This window comes from Dendrobates tinctorius, unplaced genomic scaffold (genome assembly GCF_039654945.1).
Source record: "Dendrobates tinctorius isolate UK_male_01 unplaced genomic scaffold, ASM3965494v1 ptg000069l, whole genome shotgun sequence".
Taxonomy (NCBI): Eukaryota; Metazoa; Chordata; class Amphibia; order Anura; family Dendrobatidae; genus Dendrobates; species Dendrobates tinctorius.
In genome coordinates, this window is record NW_027361737.1 from 19,490,016 (window position 1) to 19,510,084 (window position 20,069).

General features: G+C 40.9%; 1 protein-coding gene across 6 annotated transcripts in view; it reads left to right on the forward strand.

The window, feature by feature from the left end:
- Positions 1-19,849, forward strand: part of LOC141095240 (diacylglycerol O-acyltransferase 2-like) — a 42,230-nt gene extending 22,381 nt beyond the window's left edge. For 4 of the 6 annotated variants that reach the window (XM_073581130.1, XM_073581131.1, XM_073581132.1 and 1 more), the window contains exons 4-9: positions 416-523; positions 1,556-1,626; positions 9,425-9,629; positions 11,080-11,254; positions 12,043-12,245; positions 18,585-19,063. In XM_073581130.1, the coding sequence (XP_073437231.1) occupies positions 416-523; positions 1,556-1,626; positions 9,425-9,629; positions 11,080-11,254; positions 12,043-12,245; positions 18,585-18,739 (917 nt within the window). In that variant the 3' untranslated portion in view covers positions 18,740-19,063. Of the gene's footprint in view, positions 1-415; positions 524-1,555; positions 1,627-9,424; positions 9,630-11,079; positions 11,255-12,042; positions 12,246-18,445; positions 18,490-18,584; positions 19,064-19,655 lie in introns of those variants that run through there. The other 2 variants (XM_073581134.1, XM_073581135.1) reach the window with 2 other exon arrangements.
- Positions 19,850-20,069: the final 220 nt, after the last annotated feature.

The following is a 20,069-nucleotide window of genomic DNA, read 5'->3' on the forward strand; positions in this document are numbered from 1 at the left end:
AGTGTTTAGAAATAATAGAGTAGATCAATTCTATTATAGCTTGCTGACGATAGTGGATGCCCAGCATGGCTGCTGTGTCATGGTTTATTTTGGCCAAATCAAGCTTAGTGGACTGTTTCATATCTATTAAAGTGCTTTCTCACAATTTTTGCCTATCAATAGGATACTGTAGGTGACAAATGTTGCTGGGGATCCACAGATCATTAGCACAGGAGTTCTCTGCCCCTGTTCCACCTCATTACATGATTGTACTATGGAGAACTGTGAATGGAGCAATGCTACAGTATGCACGGTGCTGGTATTCATTGTCGGGCTGGCAGAATCCACTGAGAGCTGTGCTATAACGGTATTATCTGCACTTGTGATTGATCCTATTTTCAGGTCTTTCTAGTAAAGGCATTTCTTGTATTTTCAGGTCCAGTGTGTGCTCTCCTGATCAGCTGGGTTATATACAGCAAGCTATGGCCAGTGTTTGTCATGTACATCATCTGGATGATCTCTGATAGGAAAACTCCAGAAAGAGGTACGCTGTAAATAGTGGTCTCCATACGAAGACAACAGTTGGAGAAACAAGGTGTAAGAGCCGTGGTGCAATATCAAACCCAAATATAATTTTTCAAGTGGCTCCAACATGAATTTTTGTGTTACGAATATTTGCCCACATTTGGCCGGTTTCCTGTACGTCAGGCAGGAAATTCTTCTGTTATAATTTACGGTAGGTTAGAATCAGCTCCATTGTGGCTTCACCCAGTAGGGGTCAATTTGGGGAATAAACGGCAGATTTAGTTTGGGTCTAAGGATGTATAACCTTATTATTCTCATCACTGGACCGCATCTGCCATTTTGTGGCCAATTTGGCCAGTTGGGTTACTACCGGGATATGACATCTTGTACTGTATCTACAACACTACAGGGCTTTGTGTATCTACAAATACAGAATGTCAGGGCCCATGACTATTATGGCCTGGGGGACACAGACCACTTGTAGTCTGCCCTGGTATTTATGGACAGTCCAAAAAAGATTAGTTACTTATAATCTTCTAGCTAATATGTTTTTTTTTTCTTGTCTACCACTAGTCTCTCAGGTGCACAGGTACTCGGTGCACCCTTGTTGTGGCCAAACAGTTCATTGTACCATCCACCTACTTGTTTTCCATCTACACCACTGTTTTTGCCAGAAAAAGGTTGAGACAGATGGAAAACAAGCCGGTGGGAAGGTGCACAGAACTATTTGGTCACACCAAGGGTACACCAAGCGCATGACAGATTACCTATTAAGTTTTTATTAGTGGTATACGGTATGTGGAAAAAAGAAAAGCACATGTGCTTGGTTTAAACAGTCATTTTGCGCAAACAGATTTCCTTTAAGTCTTTGTGTAGAGATGATATGAAAGGGGTTGTACAGGACTAGAAAAAAAGTAGCAAGAATTTTCCAGCAACACCGCCATGTCTGTCAATGAGCTGTGTCTGGAATTGCTGCTAATATCCATTCCCCAATGCTTATTTTAACAATCAAACATGTTGTCAAATCTTATAGTTCTTGCCCCAATTGCAGGTGGACGGAGGTCGATTTGGATGAGTAAATGGACTATGTGGAAACATTTTAGAGATTATTTCCCTATAAAGGTGGGTGAGGATTGTATGAGGTGCATATGTTTTGCAGTAAGAGACGAAAAAAAATAACGAAATTGAATTAAATCATTTTCTATTGTGGTATTGATGGACTATGCAGATGTGGACGATGGAGTATGTGCACACAACGTCTTTTAGATGCCAGCATAGCCGCCGACTTTTGGTAGGGGAAGACACCACAGCAAAAAGCCAGCAATGTGTTTCCTTATGTGTCTTTTTTGGCTTCTTCTGTGTCATTTCGTTTTTGTTATGGCTTTTTTTTTATCTATCTATCGTTACATTGGGCACGAACACGGAAAGTATTCAGACCCCCTTAAATTTTTTTTTTTTACTCTGTTAAATTGCAGCCATTTGGTAAATTCAAAAAAGTTCAGAGTACACTTTGCACCCCATCAAAAAAACCCGAAATGTAGACATTTTTGCAAATTTGTTAAAGAAAAACTGAAATATCACATGGTCATAAGTATTCAGACCCTTTGCTCAGACACTCATATTCAAGTTACCTGCTGTCCATTTCCTTGTGATCCTCCTTGAGATGGGTTTACTCCTTCATTGGAGTCCAGCTGTGTTTATTTAAACTGATAGGACTTGATTTGTAAAGGCGCACACCTGTCTATATAAGACCTCACCGCTCACAGTGCTTGTCTGACAAATGAGAAACATGAGGTCAAAGGAATTGGCCAAGGAGCTCAGAGACAGAATTGTGGCAAGGCACACATCTGGCCAAGGTTACAAAAGAATTTCTGCGATACTCAAGGTTCCTAAGAGCACAGAAGTCTTCCTAAACCTGGCCGTCCAGTCAAACTGAGCAGTAGTGGGAGAAGAGCCTTGGTGAGAGAGGTAAAGAAGAACCCCAAAATCACTATGGCTGAGCTCCACAGATGCAGTAGGGAGATAGTTGACTTTGTGGAGCTTTCTCCTATCACTGCAGCCCTCCACCAGTTGGGCCTTTATGGCAGAGTGGCCCGACGGTAGCCCCTCCTCAGTGCAAGACATATGAAAATCCGCATAGAGTTTGCTAAAAAACACATGAAGGACTACGAGACTATGAGAAACAAGATTTTTCTGCTCTGATGAGACGAAGATAGAACTTTTTGGTGGCAATTCTAAGCGGTATGTGTGGAGAAAACCAGGCACTGCTCATCACCTGACCAATACAATACCAACAGTGAAACATGGTGGTGGCAGCATCATGCTATGGGGGTGTTTTTCAGCTGCAGTGACAAGACAACTAGTTGCAATTGAAGGAAAGATGAATGCGGCCAAGTACAGAGATATCCTGGACGAAAACCTCGGGACCTCAGACTTGACCAAAGGTTCACCTTCCAACAAGACAATGACCCTAAGCTCACAGGTAAAATAACAAAGGAGTGGCTTCAGAACAACTCTGTGACCATTCTAGACTGGCCCAGCCAGAGCTCTAACCTAAACCCAATTGAGCATCTCTGGAGAGACCTGACAATGGCTGTCCACCAACATTCACCATCCAACCTGACGGAACTGGAGAGGATCTGCAAAGAAGAATGGCAGAGGATCCCCAAATCCAGGTGTGAAAAACTTGTTGCATCATTCCCAAGAAGATTCATGGCTGTACAAGCTCAAAAGGTGCTTCTACTCCATACTGAGCAAAAGGTCTGAATACTTATGACCATGTGATATTTTAGTTTTTCTTTTTTAATAAATTTGCAAAAATTTCTACATTTCTGTTTTGTTTTGTTTTTTCAGTCAAGATGGGGTGCAGAGTGTACAGTAATGATAAAATGAAATTTTTTGAATTTACCAAATGGCTACTATGAAACAAAGAATGAAAAATTTAAAGGGGTCTGAATATTTTCCGTCCCCACTGTATATACAGTATCATGTATGTTTATAATAGTGAGCAGCATCCAAGTGGAAGCCATCTGAAGAATTTTCCACTATCTTTTGCCAGCCGCTTTGAGACTTTTAAAGCCTTAACCCCTTCACTACCAAGGGTGGTTTGCATGTTAACTCCCGGGCCAATTTTTACAATTCTGACCACTGTCCCTTTATGAGGTCATAACTCTGGAACGCTTTCATGGATCCCGGTGATTCTGACATTGTTTTCTCGTGACATATTGTACTTCATGTTAGTGGTAAAATGGCATTCAAATAACTTGCGTTTATTTGTGAAAAAAACAGAAATTTGGCGAAAATTTTGAAAATTTTACAATTTTCCAACTTTGAATTTTTATGCCCTTAAATCACAGCGATACGGCACACAAAAAACTTAATACATAACATTTCCCACATGATTACTTTACATCAGCACAATTTTGGAATCAACATTTTTTTTGTTAGGAAGTTATAAGGGTTAAAAATTGACCAGCGATTTCTCATTTTTGCAACACCATTTTATTTTTAGGGATCACATCACATTTGAAGCCACTTTGAGGGGTCTATATGATAGAAAATACCCAAAAGTGACACCATTCTAAAACTGCACCCCTTAAGGTGCTTAAAACCACATTCAAGAAGTTTATTAACCCTTTAGGTGCATCACAGGAATTTTTTGAATATTAAAAAAAATGAACATTTAACTTTTTTTCACAAAAAAAAATACTTCAGGTTCAATTTTCTTTATTTTACCAAGGGTAACAGGAGAAATTGGACTGCAAAAGTTATTGTGCAATTTGTCCTGAGTACGCTGATACCTGATATGTGGGGGGGAACCACTGTTTCGGCACATGGCAGACCTCAGTAGGGAAGGAGCGCCGTTTGACTTTTTCAATGCAAAATTGGCTGGAATTCAGATCGGACGCCATGTCGCGTTTGGAAAGCCCCTGATGTACCTAAACAGTGAAAACCCCCCAAAGTGACCCCATTTTGGAAACTAGACCCCCCAAGGAACTTATCTAGATGTGTGGTGAGAACTTTGAACCCCCAAGGGCTTCACAGAAATTTATAACGTACAGCGGTACAATTTAAAAAATCATATTTTTTCCACAAAAATGATCTTTTCACCCTCAATTCTTATTTTTCCAAAAGTAACAGGACCCTAAAAGATATTGTGCAATTTATCCTGAGTACGCTGATACCCCACATGTGGGTGTAAACCACTATTTGGGCGCATGGCAGAGCTCGGAAGTGAAGCAGCGCCATTTGACGTTTTTGGCTGGAATTGAGATCGGACAACTTGTCGCGTTAGGAAAGCCCCTGATGTACCAAAACAGTAGAAACCCCCCACAAATGACACCATTTTGGAAACTAGACCCCCCCAAGGAACTTATCTAGATGTGTGGTGAGCACTTTGAACCCCCCAGTGCTTCACTGAAGTTTATAACGTCCGGGCGTGAAAATAAAAAAATCGTATTTTTTCCACCAACATCATCTTTTAGTCCCCTTTTTTTTATTTTCCCAAGGGTAACAGGAGAAATTGGACCCCGAAAGTTGTTGTCCAATTTGTCCTGAGTACGCTGACACCCCATATGTGGGAGAAAACTACTGTATGGGGACACGTCGGGGCTCGGAAGGGAAGTAGTGACGTTTTGGAATGCAGACTTTGATGGAATGGTCTGCAGGTGTCATGTTGCCTTTGGAGAGCCCCTAATGTACCTAAACAGTGGAAACCCCCCACAAATGACACCATTTTGGAAACTAGACCCCCCAAGGAACTTATCTAGATGTGTGGTGAGCACTTTGAACCCCCAAGTGCTTCACAGAAGTTTATAACGCCTGGGCGTGAAAATAAAAAAAAAAACATTTTTTTCCGCAAAATTATATTTTTGCCCCCAATTTTATATTTTCCTAAGGGTAACAGGAGAAATTGGACCCCAAAAGTTGTTTTGTAATTTGTCCTGAGTAGGCTGATACCCTACATGTGGGGGTAAAACACTGTTTGGGCGCATGGCAGAGCTTGGAAGGGAAGGAGCACCATTTGACATTTTCAACGCAGAATTGGCTGGAATTGAGATCAGACGCCATGTTGCCTTTGGAGAGCACCTGATGTGCCCAAACAGTGGAAACCCCCCAATTATAACTCCAACTCTAACCCCAACACACCCCTAACCCTAATCTGAGCACTAGCCCTAACCCTAACCCTAGCGGGAAAATGGAAATAAATACATTTTCTTTTAGTTTTATTATTTTCCCCTAACTAAGGGGGTGATAACGGGGGGTTTGATTTACTATTTATGGCGGTTTTTATTTTTGGCAGCTGTCAGACGCTAAAAGACGCTTTTTATTGTAAAAATAGTTTTTGCATCACCACATATTGAGAGCTATAATTTTTCCATATTTTGACCCACAGAGTCATGTGAGGTCTTATTTTTTGCGGGACGAGTTGACGTTTTTATTGGTACCATTTTCGGGCACGTGACATTTGTTGATCGCTTTTTATTCTGATTTTTTGGGACGCAGAATGAACAAAAACCAGCGTTTCATGAATTTCTTTTGTGGGGTGTGTTTACACCGTTCCGCGTGCGGTAAAATTGATAAAGCGTTTTTATTCTTCGGGTCAGTACGGTTACAGCGATACCTCATTTAGGTCGTTTTTTTATGTTTTGTCGGTTTTTTGCATTAAACAATTTTATATAAAAAAATTATTTTTGTATCGCTTTATTCTGCGAGCTATAACTTTTTATTTTTTTGCGGATGACGCTGTATGGTGGCTCGTTTTTTGCGGGACAAGATGACGTTTTCAGCGGTACCATGGATATTTATATGCGTCTTTTTGATCGCGCGTTATTGCACTTTTTGTTCGGTGGTATGATAATAAATCATTATTTTTTGCTTCGTTTTTTATTTAAGGGGTTCGCTAAAGGGGTTAACTAATGGGACAGTTTTATAGGGCGGGTCGCTACGGACGCGGCGATACCAAATATGTGTACTTTTTATTTTTGTTTTTTTTTTATTTTGAAAAAATGGATTTATTGGGGAATATTTTTTTTTTTTTCTACTAATTTATTTAGCGATTTTCTTTTTTTTTTTTTCTTCTTCTTTATTACCTTGTCCCAGGTGGGACATCACTGTCCTGTGACAGATCGCTGATCTGTCACATCACAGATCACTGTGACAGATCAGCAATCTGTCACAGGCACTGCTGCAGACTTCCTCATGCCTGCGCTTTGCAGGCAGTGAGGAAGTCAGCTCCCTGCAGGCCCCCGTCGCCATCTTGGATCCGGGGGCCTGTAGGGAAAGAGCCCCCCGCAGCAGCGCTGCACATTGCGCTGCCGTGGGTGGCTCAGGGAAGCACGGAGGGAGCCCCCTCCCTGCCGATGCTTCCCTTTAACCCCCGGTACACCGCGATCGCGTTTGATCGCGGTGTACAAGGGGTTAACGTGTCGGGGGCGGTCCGTGACCGCCCCTGACACATTGTGCCGGGTGTCAGCTATGATAACTAGCTGACACCCGGCCGCGATCAGCGGCGCTCACCACGTGGGCGCCGCTGATCGCTGGGACGTAATATTCCGTCCATGGTAGTTAGGTCCAGGGTCACATGGACGTAATATTACGTCCATTGTAGGTAAGGGGTTAATTGATAAAAATATATATATATATATATATATATATATATATATATATATATATATATATATATATATATATATATATATATATAATATATATATAGTCATATGTAAAAGTTTGGGCACCCCTATTAATATTAACTTTTTTTCTTTATAACAATTTTGGTTTTTGCAACAGGTATTTCAGTATCATATATCTAATAACTGATGGACTCAGTTATATTTCTGGATTCAAATGAGGTTTATTGTACTAACAGAAAATGTGCAATCTGCATTTAAACAAAATTTGACCGGTGCAAAAGTATGGGCACCCTTATCATTTTCTTGATTTGAACACTCCTAACTACTTTTTACTGACTTCCTGAAGCACTAAATTGGTTTTGTAACCTCATTGAGCTTTGAACTTCATAGCCAGGTGTATCAAATCATGAGAAAAGGTATTTAAGGTGGCCACTTGCAAGTAGTTCTCCTATTTGATTCTCCTATGAAGAGTGGCATCATTGGCTCCTCAAAACAACTCTCAAATGATCTGAAAACAAAGATTATTCAACATAGCTTTTCAGGGGAAGGATACAAAAAGTTGTCTCAGAGATTTAACCTGTCAGTTTCCACTGTGAGGAACATAGTAAGGAAATGGAAGAACACAGGTACAGTTCTTGTTAAGCCCAGAAGTGGCAGGCCAAGAAAAATATCAGAAAGGCAGAGAAGAAGAATGGTGAGAACAGTCAAGGACAATCCACAGACCACCTCCAAAGACCTGCAGCATCATCTTGCTGCAGATGGTGTCACTGTGCATCGGTAAACAATACAGCGCATGCATAACGCCTTTTTGTATGACCAAACAACTCAATCTTTGTTTCATCAGTTCACAGGACCTTCTTCCAAAATGTAACTGGCTTGTCCAAATGTGCTTTTGCATACCTCAGGCGACTCTGTTTGTGGCGTGCTTGCAGAAACGGCTTCTTTCGCATCACTCTCCCATACAGCTTCTCCTTGTGCAAAGTGCGCTGTATTGTTGACCGATGCACAGTGACACCATCTGCAGCAAGATGATGCTGCAGGTCTTTGGAGGTGGTCTGTGGATTGTCCTTGACTGTTCTCACCATTCTTCTTCTCTGCCTTTCTGATATTTTTCTTGGCCTGCCACTTCTGGGCTTAACAAGAACTGTACCTGTGTTCTTCCATTTCCTTACTATGTTCCTCACAGTGGAAACTGACAGGTTAAATCTCAGAGACAACTTTTTGTATCCTTCCCCTGAAAAGCTATGTTGAATAATCTTTGTTTTCAGATCATTTGAGAGTTGTTTTGAGGAGCCCATGATGCCACTCTTCATAGGAGAATCAAATAGGAGAACTACTTGCAAGTGGCCACTTTAAATACCTTTTCTCATGATTTGATACACCTGGCTATGAAGTTCAAAGCTCAATGAGGTTACAAAACCAATTTAGTGCTTCAGGAAGTCAGTAAAAAGTAGTTAGGAGTGTTCAAATCAAGAAAATGATAAGGGTGCCCATACTTTTGCACTGGTCAAATTTTGTTTAAATGCAGATTGCACATTTTCTGTTAGAACAATAAACCTCATTTGAATCCAGAAATATAACTGAGTCCATCAGTTATTAGATATATGAAACTGAAATACCTGTTGCAAAAACCAAAATTGTTATAAAGAAAAAAGGTTAATATTAATAGGGGTGCCCAAACTTTTACATACGACTGTGTATGTGTGTGTGTGTATATGTATGTATGTATGTATGTATGTATATATATATATATATATATATATATATATATCTATCTATCTCTTTTGTACCGTGTTAGCCAGTAGATAGAAAAATATTAAAATTTTGAGAGTCTTCAGTGGTTGATACCATCTTTTTGGTTATCCATTTAAAAGGTAACAAATTGCAGCTTCCAGACTACTCAGGTCTTTTCATCAGGCATAGACTAATACAAAATCTGAAGAGTCACATACAGTATGCACAAGAGGACACAGGTGAGGACTCTCAAATTTTAACATTTTTCTATGTATATCTTCATTACTTTAGCATTTATTTAAAAATAAAGCCTTTCATTTTACATGCCTTAGTACGGTCTTCCTTCTAAAGGACCTACTAATGTTATGATATTTGACCCAAAAAATGTTTAAAGATCAATGTATTGTAGGATGATTGTACTGTATATCAAAAATAACTTCACGTATACACATTATCTGATAAGCTGTTTGCTTTATTGCTATAAATGGATTTCGTGCAGATTATGACACAAAATGGAAATGAACCTTAACAATGTCAATTTTCATTTCCAGCTCCATAAAACAACAGATCTGGACCCAACACTCAACTATATATTTGCCTACCATCCTCACGGCATCATGAGCTTTGGAGCTTTCTGTAACTTTGGCACAGATAGTACAGGATTTTCACACATCTTTCCCAGTTTGAAGCCACACTTGACCACATTAGCAGGAAATTTTAAGGTGCCTTTATACCGAGATTACCTACTGGCTGCAGGTAAATGTACCATGCTGACCGCTATGATGAAATGCATTTCAAAGCCTAAGGCTATGGGCACACTCTGCGGATTCACCTGCGAGTTTTTCCACGCGGATCCGCTGATAAATCCGCAGGTAAAGTGACCTGCGGTTTTCCTGCGGTTTGACACCTGGACAATGGAACAGGTGCCAAACCGCTGCAGAATCTGCAGAAAGAATTGACCTGCTGCGGTTTGTAAACCGCACGGGAAAAAAACGCAGCGTGAGCACTGCGGTTTTGAAAACCCATAGGATAACATGGTACTGTACCATGTCTGCAGAACTGCTGCGGATCCGCAAAGCCAAAAATGCTGCGGAACCGCAGCAGAATCCGCTGTGTGTTCACATACCCTTACTCCATTCTAAACTTACCATAGGTCTATTTCATAAATTTAGACCGAGCAGGAAGAAATGAACAGAACCCTCTATTTCTCTCAGTTAGACATGAACATCCTGCATCACACCGCAACCCATTCTCCTCTTCTCCAAAGTGGCTGCAGCAGCACGAAATATGGAGTGTTCTGCAGAAAGTCTGGACCTGGGGAGGCATGATTCAGACTTTCAACGGCTTGTCTCTGTAATGGCCTTTTTGAAGAAGAGAAGAACATGCACCCAACTAATAGAGGGCTGGGGTGGCTCCAGAACACCAAGTATTTTGACTATATGGGAAATGCATAGTCACATTTAGGTTCGGTGAGGAGGGTCGCTTTAAAGCCCCACTTCAGTATTTGTTTGTTTTTTCACTACTGGAGTGGTGCTTTAAACATAAATCCCCTGCCCCGGTCATATACTTATCTTCTGGCATCTTCACCGTTTTTCAGAGCCGCTCCGGTCCCACGGCACCATCTTGTGAGTGCGGCTTCTGACTGACCAGAACTCAAAAGTTACATCACAAGAATGCAATGAAAGTCTGACAGTCAGAAAGAGGCCAAAACGAGGCTCTCATAGACTTACATTGATTAGTGACCTACTGCTTGCTCCCTGATGTACTAGAGCAGCTGACGGGTCACAAACTGCAGGAGACAGACCGGAGCGGCGGCAAAAACAGATGAAAATGTCAGAAGGTGAGTATCAGACACGGGTATGGGACTTGGATTTTAAGCACCACTCCAGCAGTGAAGTAAAAGAAATTGCTGAAGTGGTGGCTTAACGAAGTGAATAATATGGTCCCTAATTTTATCTCATATTATAGGGATTTGTTTGCTTTGTTTTAAGGCAATAAAAATATTTTGTACAATATTACTTTAGATGGGACGGTTGCACTTTAGTACCAAATGTTGCTTATTTTTTATGGTAATTCACAGCTTATGTTAACAGCAACTGTTAAAAGCGTGCATTTGGGGCAAATATGAATTATGGGCATTTGAGGGTGATATATATAGTCCTGAATAATAATAATAAGGCTTCTGACATGTAAATTTTGGTGACAGGGATGTGCTCAGTGGCCCACTCCTCCATAGACTACCTACTTTCCAGCCATTGCTCTGGTAATGCAGTTGTAATTGTCATCGGTGGAGCAGCGGAGGCGTTACACTGCACCAGGAATAAACATATACTGACCTTGAAAAAGAGAAAGGGCTTTATCAGGAAGGCCCTCACTAATGGGTAAGTAATCACTGCTGAACCAACAGCTCATGCCAACCAGAAATCTATTACACTCCATTGTAAACATTAGTGCTGGAGGAACCCAGTGACCGGAGCTGCATTAGCTACTCACAACACCGAGACACAGCCCCGTGCCCTTGAAAAGGAAGAATTAAGTGAGAACACAAACTAATCTTTATCTATATAAATGTAGAGTTGTGTTATATCAAGATTAGATGATGAAATTTGAGAAGGATTTGGCAGGGCTGAGTGTAGCTGTACAGCTGGAGCAACAGACGGGACTGACGGCTACATGTCTACACTACAGTATACATATGAATAACAGGGTTGGTTATGGCCAAGGGCACCCAAAATATGCTGATCATTGAATGTCCCACTACTGGAAGTCACTGTGATCTGCAGAAAAAAACTTGATCAAGATCGGTCCATCGTCCTCCTCCAACGCTGTACATGGGAAATCTATTTTTTAATTTTTGGAAGACTGATGAACGGTCTGGTCACATGTTCCTATATAGGCGGCCATTGTGCAGTCTAAGATTAAGGCTGGACTAACAAGTGCGGAGGAGAACCTGTAATACTGATATATTAGTCCACCAGATTGGGTAAGATTGGCTTTATCCGGTTTCTAGAGGAGGGTCTCAAATAGGGTCAACTGCTGTCTGTATTAGAAGATGATGTGTTTTATCAAGAAGGTCATACGCACTCAACATCTGACTGCCATGATCGATCTTCTGTGCTACATACATGTGCCTACCTGGGTGTACTGTGATACCATGTATTTCTTGCAGAGCATCCTTGGTTCCCGTGTATTCATTTGGAGAGAATGAAGTACTTGAGCAATATCATTTTGAACCTGGTAGCTGGAAAAGGACCCTACAAATAACATTCCAGCAATGGATTGGTTTTGCACCTTGTATCTTTTTTGGGCAAGGGCTCTTTTCCAGTGCTTCCAAAGGAATAATGCCCCTTCGTAAAGCCATCAACACCGTGGGTTAGTGCCGTCTTCTAAATATATTTAATTTGGTTTATGACTGCCCCTTTCCTATTACATAACCAGAGGAAATCACTAGTTTTCCCAATATGGAGACATATTTATCTGAATATTATTAATAATATAGTCATCAAGGTGATATGAACTTTGCCTACTTTTCTATCATGTTATCACTAACCTACATCATCATTACATTTCTGATTCTCTCCTTATTTGTAGCTTTTTACTAATCCTATAACTACTTCTTTATCAATAATTGCTATCTCATCTAAATGGGACTAGAACAAAATTGCTATTAAACAGACTTCCTTATTACATACGGTAAGTCCCATGCAACATTGATGGATTATGTGCTTGCTTGGCAGGGCCTCCCACAAGGTCCAAAAACAGTAGACTATACAAGAATCCCGAGGCACCAGACGATAATCCTTAACCCCTTAATGATATATGACGTATATTTGTCATCTGTCGTGTCCCTATCTTTGATGCATGCTCACACGCTGAGCCCGCATCTTTCCCCACCCTTGATGGCTAATCTGATCAGCTGTCTTGTGCATCTAACAGCCGATTGCCTGGAGTCTCACCCACGGCTGTTAACCAGTAAAATGCTGCGGTCAATCAATGACAGCACCATTTAACACTCGCCGGCTGGAAGCACGTCACAAGTACTGCCCATCGGCACCCCTGTCACTTGATCACGGGGGCCGATGGGTTGCCATGATAGCCGGGGGTCTACAGAAGAACCCCGCATCTGTCATTGTGAATCTCATGAGCCGGCATTCATAGGAGATTGTGATTTTTTTTTTTTTTTTATTTTTTTTTTGCTACACATAGCACAGCTGAAGCCCTACTATGTGTAAGTGGACTACTGAAGCTACTAAAAATAAAACAAAAGAAAATAAAAAAAATACATGTATTGGTATCGCTGTGCTTAGTAATGTCCAATTTATCAAACTATAAAGTAAATTAATACGATTGGTAAACGGAGTAACGAGAAATAAAAAATCGAACATCATATCTACCCCAAAATGGTATCATTAAAAACATCAGCTCGGAGCGCAAAAAATAATCCTTCACACAGTCCCAGATCCCAATATTTTTTTCTTACAAATTTCGGATTTATTTTTACCACTTAAATAAAAAATAACTTATACATGTTTGGTATCTGGGTTTCCTTACTGACATGGGGAATCATATTGCCAGGTCAGTTTTAGCATTTAGTGAACATAGTAAGTAAAAAAAAAAAAAAAAATTGTGGAAATTCACTTTTTTGTAAGTACAGTTGTGGCCAAAAGTATTGACACGCCTGCAATTCTTTCAGATAATACTCAGTTTCTTCCTGAAAATGATTGCAAACACAAATTCTTTGGTTATTATTATCTTCATTTAATTTGTCTTAAATGAAAAAACACAAAAGAGAATGAAGCAAAACATTGATCATTTCACACAAAACTCCAAAAAAGGGCCAGACAAAAGTATTGGCACCCTCAGGCTAATACTTGGTTGCACCACCTTTAGCCAAAATAACTGCGACCAACCACTTCCGGTAACCATCAATGAGTTTCTTACAATGCTCTGCTGGAATTTTAGACCATTCTTCTTTGGCAAACTGCTCCAGGTCCCTGATATTTGAAGGGTGCCTTCTCCAAACTGCCATTTTTAGATTTCTCTACAGGTGTTCTATGGGATTCAGGTCTGGACTCATTGCTGGCCACCTTAAAAGTCTCCAGTGCTTTCTCTCAAACCATTTTCTAGTGCTTTTTGAAGTGTGTTTTGGGTCATTGTCCTGCTGGAAGACCCATGACCTCTGAGGGAGACCCAGCTTTCTCACACTGGGCCCTACATTATGCTGCAAAATTTGTTGGTAGTCTTCAGACTTCATAATGCCATGCACACGGTCAAGCAGGCCAGTGCCAGAGGGAGCAAAGCAGCCCCAAAACATCAGGGAACCTCCGCCATGTTTGACTGTAGGGACCGTGTTCTTTTCTTTGAATGCCTCTTTTTTTTCTCCTGTAAACTCTATGTTGATACCTTTGCCCAAAAAGCTCTACTTTTGTCTCATCTGACCAGAGAACATTCTTCCAAAATGTTTTAGGCTTTTTCAGATAAGTTTTGGAAAACTCCAGCCTGGCTTTTTTTGTGTCTCGGGGTAAGAAGTGGGGTCTTCCTGGGTCTCCTACCATACAGTCCCTTTTCATTCAGATGCCGACGGATAGTACGGGTTGACACTGTTGTACCCTCGGACTGCAGGGCAGCTTGAATTTGTTTGGATGTTAGTCGAGGTTCATTATCCAACATCCGCACAATCTTGCGTTGAAATCTCTTGTCAATTTTTCTTTTCCGGCCACATCTAGGGAGGTTAGCCACAGTGCCATGGGCTTTAAACTTCTTAATGACGCTGTGCACGGTAGACACAGGAACATTCAGGTCTTTGGAGATGGACTTGTAGCCTTGAGATTGCTCATGCTTCCTCACAATTTGGTTTCTCAAGTCCTCAGACAGATCTTTGGTCTTCATTCTTTTCTCCATGCTCAATGTGGTACACACAAGGACACAGGACAGAGGTTGAGTCAACTTTAATCCATGTCAACTGGCTGCAAGTGTGATTTAGTTATTGCCAACACCTGTTAGGTGCCACAGGTAAGTTACAGGTGCTGTTAATTACACAAATTAGAGAAGCATCACATGATTTTTCGAACAGTGCCAATACTTTTGTCCACCCTCTTTTTTTATGTTTGGTGTGGAATTATATCCAATTTGGCTTTAGGACAATTCTTTTTGTGTTTTTTCATTTAAGCCTTAAATGAAGATAATAATACCAAAGAATTTGTGTTTGCAATCATTTTCAGGAAGAAACTGAGTATTATCTGACAGAATTGCAGGGGTGTCAATACTTTTGGCCACAACTGTATACTACACTTGGAATTGTTTTCCAGTACATTATATGGTAAAATCAATGGTGTCACTCAAAAGCATGACTCATCCCACAAAAATAAGCTTTCATATGGTCATATTGATGGAAAAATAAAAATGTTATGGCTCTGGGAATAAAAGGGAAGCAAAAAACGAAAACGGAAAATCGCAAGGTTGTAGAGGGGTTAAAATGTTATATCTTTATTCCATAGTATTAAAAAAAAAAAATCACAACAATAGGGAGACAAGATAACATTTCGGCAACATCTGGCCTTTCTCAAGCCTCAGTCATACATAGCTGTATTATGAGGCCTGAGAGAGGCCAGATATGTCCGAAACGTTGCCTTGTCTTCCTATTGATTTTTAATACTATGGAATAAAGATCTAACATTCTAAGGATCCTCTGTTGCCTTGGGATTCTTGGATAGTCTAGGTTTCCTTAACGTGAAAAATTGGTTGCCACAATAACGACATCAAGTGACTGCCACCAGTCCTGCTTTGTAGGGAGCTGATAAGGCAGGAAAAGTGGCCGCCTCCACAAAGTTCTTTTGCTCAGCTGTGAAAATGGAAATGGATTAATGCAGGAAATGGGTAACCATGTAATTCATGGTTCAGTTGAGTCCAGTGGGGGGCGCTTTTTGTTGCCAGGCTATAATACAAAGCGCTTCTGTCCTTAAACTATACCGCTGTATGTCAGAGCTGTGTTGTATGGGTACAGGTCTGCTCTCCTATTTGTCAAAATGCATAAAACTCCAAGCACACAGCTTATGAGTCCAGTCTATTCATGGGGTGAGCTTTCTGCCAACCTTACCTGTCTGCAGTGATTGACACCTGACTGCTGGTTATCTGCACACTCAGCATCCCAGCAGCCATGGTTTAATTCATTTAGTAGATCATATGATGAATACATCGTTTTAAGGCGTGTGCTTGTTATGAGCCTTTATTGCAAAATATGTAAATCTCAGTTTGATTACTCCACCCAAACGGCTTCATAAGTTCCTTAAATATAAGGTGCCAGTTGTAGAGTAGGATTGCCAAGTTATGATCAAAGACATGTAATTGCCTCTTAAATATTTTGCATTCCCTCTGATGAAGGACGTTTTATGTGAGTTACAAATTGTGACCCGTTTCCTCTGATCTTACTAGGTTTGATAAAATTCCCCTTTTTACTTAGAGAGCTTGCCTGATTTCGAAGCACCACTCCAGTTTTTTTGTTTATTGCACTGCTGGAGTGGTGCTTCTAATCTAAAGTCACTGCCCCCAGTCTCATACTTATCTGCTGGCGTCTTAATCTTCTATCACCGCCGCTCCATCTGGTCTCCAGCAGTTTGTGACCTGTCGGCTCGTTCCAGTGTTTGATGGTAAGCCAGAAGTCACCTATCAATGTAAGTCTATGAGAGCCTTGTTCTGGCTCTTGTTGGTTTACATTGAGAGCTTGTGATGTAGCTACTGAACTCTGGCCAATCAGAATCTGTGATCACAAGATGGTGCCGTGGGACCGGAGTGGCATCGATAAAAAGTGAAGATGGCAGCGGGTAAGTATAAGACTACAGGCCAACCTTAGATTTGAAGCACCATTCCAGTGCTGAAACTCCCAACTGCTGAAGTGGTGCTTTAAAGGGAATCTGTTACCTATTTTTTCGACTATCAGCTGCCGGCACCGCCATCAGGGGCTTATCTACAGCATTCTGTAATGCTGTAGATAAAACCCCGATGTAACCTGAAAGAGAAGAAAAACGAGTTATATTATACTCACCCAGGGGCGGTCTGGGTCAGGTTTTGGTCCGATGGGTGTTGCGGTCCAGTCCGGCACCTCCCATCTTCTATTGGTGACGTCCTCTTCTTTGCTTCCCGTCGCGGCTCCTGCGCAGGCGCATTGCTCTGCCCTGTTGAGGGCAGAGCAGAGTCCTGCAGTGCGCAGGCACCGGACCTCTCTGACCTTTCCCTGCGCACTACAATACTCTGCTCTACCCTTAACAGGGCAGAGCATTGCGCCTGCATTGGAGCCGTAACGGGAAGCAAAGAAGAGGACGTCATCATTAGAAGATGGGAGGTGCCGGACCGGACCACAACCGCCCCTGGGTAAATATAATATAACTCGTTTTTCTTCTCTTTCAGGTTACATCAGGAGCTTATCTACAGCTTTCCAGAATGCTATAGCTAAGCCCCTGATGGCGGTGCCGGCAGCTGATAGTCAAAAAAATAGGTGACAGATTCCCTTTAAGCTATAAATCTGCAGCCACACTATGTGACTGCAGACTTATGAATCCTCATACTGTACACTTAAAGGAATCTCTGGTGTCGGCACTGGCGATGATGTGACTGCAAGCATGTGATTTGCATACGTCCGCCACAATCTGACTATATTATACCTGGCCTCAATCAGTACACTTGCATTGAGCGAGGCAGCGCCTGTCTAGTTGGCACATGACTTCATGTATATAAATCACATACTTGTTGTCACACACCCACCGCTCCCTGCCCTGTCACCGGAGATTCCACACAACGAGCAGTGCAGATTCACAATATTTAGGAAATAAAGCTTAAAGGGGTCTTCCCATTGGCACAGATAATTGTAATCAAAATTTTAATTCTTTTAATAATAATAATAATAAGTTCTACAATTGTATGTGTTTTAAAAAAAATAAAAATGTTCCTGTGCTGAGAATTATCATTGCTTAAAAATAAACGGTGAAATGTTTTGCCTCACACAAAAAAATCAGCTGTGATCCCGTGCTGTCCTGTCTGTATCCTCTCTCTTGCTTCCTCCCCTGCCCAGGAGCTGTGGTAGGATCAGACAATGTTCCTGTACGGTCAGACACGGCCATTACACAGTACACAGCAGGGGCACATTTATAAGATTATCTCAGCACAGGAACATTTTTTTTTTTTAACACCAATTGTGTAAATTATTATTATTCACAACATCTATTGATTAAAGGTTAGTTTGTTTTGTGGGGAAAACCCCTTTAATATATAAAGATGGACTGAAGTTTGGCTATTTCTGGTTTCTGTGTAGCTTTTAGTACGGTTTTCAGTTTTATCTTATGAAGCTGCAGAGCTCAGTAAAAGTTCACTAGGAAACAAGTCCCCCCAATCCTCTCCTCCTCTCGTCTTGTCCATCCTCTCTTCCTCTCCCATCCTGACAAGGTTATAGAAGCAGAGACATAGCTCAGCCGTGTCTTTGAGAATCTATAACCTGCTGTAACCACAGATGCCTCTAGTGCCCAGGAGCAGTTTTTAGAATAGTTTGTGCAATAAGTATAGCTGCAATTCTGTCTTCACAGACTGCTATTAACACATTGAGAACAGATGCAGCGTGAATCATAAGGTGTGTTTTTTACTCAAGGGGCTCAAACCTTTCCATTAGGTGACACCTATGACTAGATATATCATCACAAACTCAACATATGTCTCTCTCTTCAGTTGGTGAACCTATCCCCGTGCCTAAAATTGTGAAACCCTCTGAGCAGCAGGTGGAAACGTATCATTCTCTCTACATAAAAAGTCTACAAGACCTTTTCAATGCTCACAAGGAACGGTTTGGTCTTCAACAGAGCGACTCCTTGGTGCTGATATGAAATCAAAGCTTAAAAGACTATCTGGACCAAAAGCCACCAGAGCTGTGAGGATGGAGTGACTGTCAATATCAGAACATGGTGGGGGTTTCCACAGCACAACACCTGGTAATCGAGGCATCCTGGGGTGTTGACTGCTGAAATAATAAGAAATATCTTTCTGATGTCCAGCGTGAAATATGGTCTGTTCACGTGACCCATGACGAGTCTTCCAGGAACAGCAGCCACTGTTGCCCATGGACCAACACTTGGTTAGGAGACACACGTGACAGAAAGAATGTAATGTGTGTGATGAAACCTCTACATAAAGAACCGTGTCATAAAGAATGAATGTAGCTGTCGTTTTAATATATTGTCGATCCTTTGTGTCATCTTTCTTCATTTCATGTAAATATTTCTTCCTCAAATTAAGTCTTGGATTTGAAACGATGAACAAGGAGAACCCAAAATAATGTATTCTGAGGAAATGGAATGAATGAATTCATTTACCAAAAAGAGAATGGAGGTCTGGACTTTTCCCAAAGCTTTCAGGCTGGAAATAGCAAAGGAGAGCCCATTAGGCCAGAGCTCTGATCACAGTCCGAAATCTCACTTATAAGATGATTTCTGGCGATCATGTGAAAGGCTCAGTTTGCTGTTTTCCCTTTCTTATATTTTATAGTGTGTTTTTATGACTGTATGCAATATATAAGCCAAACGCCAGTGTTATATCCCACTAAGACCGTTCAATTGTAGACTGAAAAGCAAATGAAGGTGAATATACACTTTAGATAGCTCTGTCAGCTCATTTGGCAGAGAGCTATTTTTCCTGATCCCAATATAATCATGCACACTCAGCTAGGCTGAGCATGCATATATTCTGAAAAAAACGCTGAAAAACACCTCTGATGTCTAAATATGATTTTTTTTTTTTTTAAAGATCATCACTAAAAGTAAGCTATGAAGTAATAAGCAGTGAATGATGCCATGAAGCAAGAAATGACCAAGCACACCCATACCCCACTTACAATGGTAAAATTCTAAAGTAGCAAATAGCGGCATATATAAAGTCATGGCTGAAAGTGTTGGCACCCTTGAAATTACTCCAGAAAATAAAGTATTTATCTCAGAAAATTATTGCAATTACATATGTCTTATTATACAAGTTTATTTACTTTGTGTGTATAGGAACAAACAAAAGACAAAAAAAGGCAAATTGGACATAATTTCACATAAAACCCCCCTAAAATGGGTAGAACAAAATTGTTGGCACCCTGAACTATATATGTGGTTGCAAACTAGCGATGAGCGAATGTTGTCAGATGAGGTCTTATCCGAACATGTTTGGGTTCTA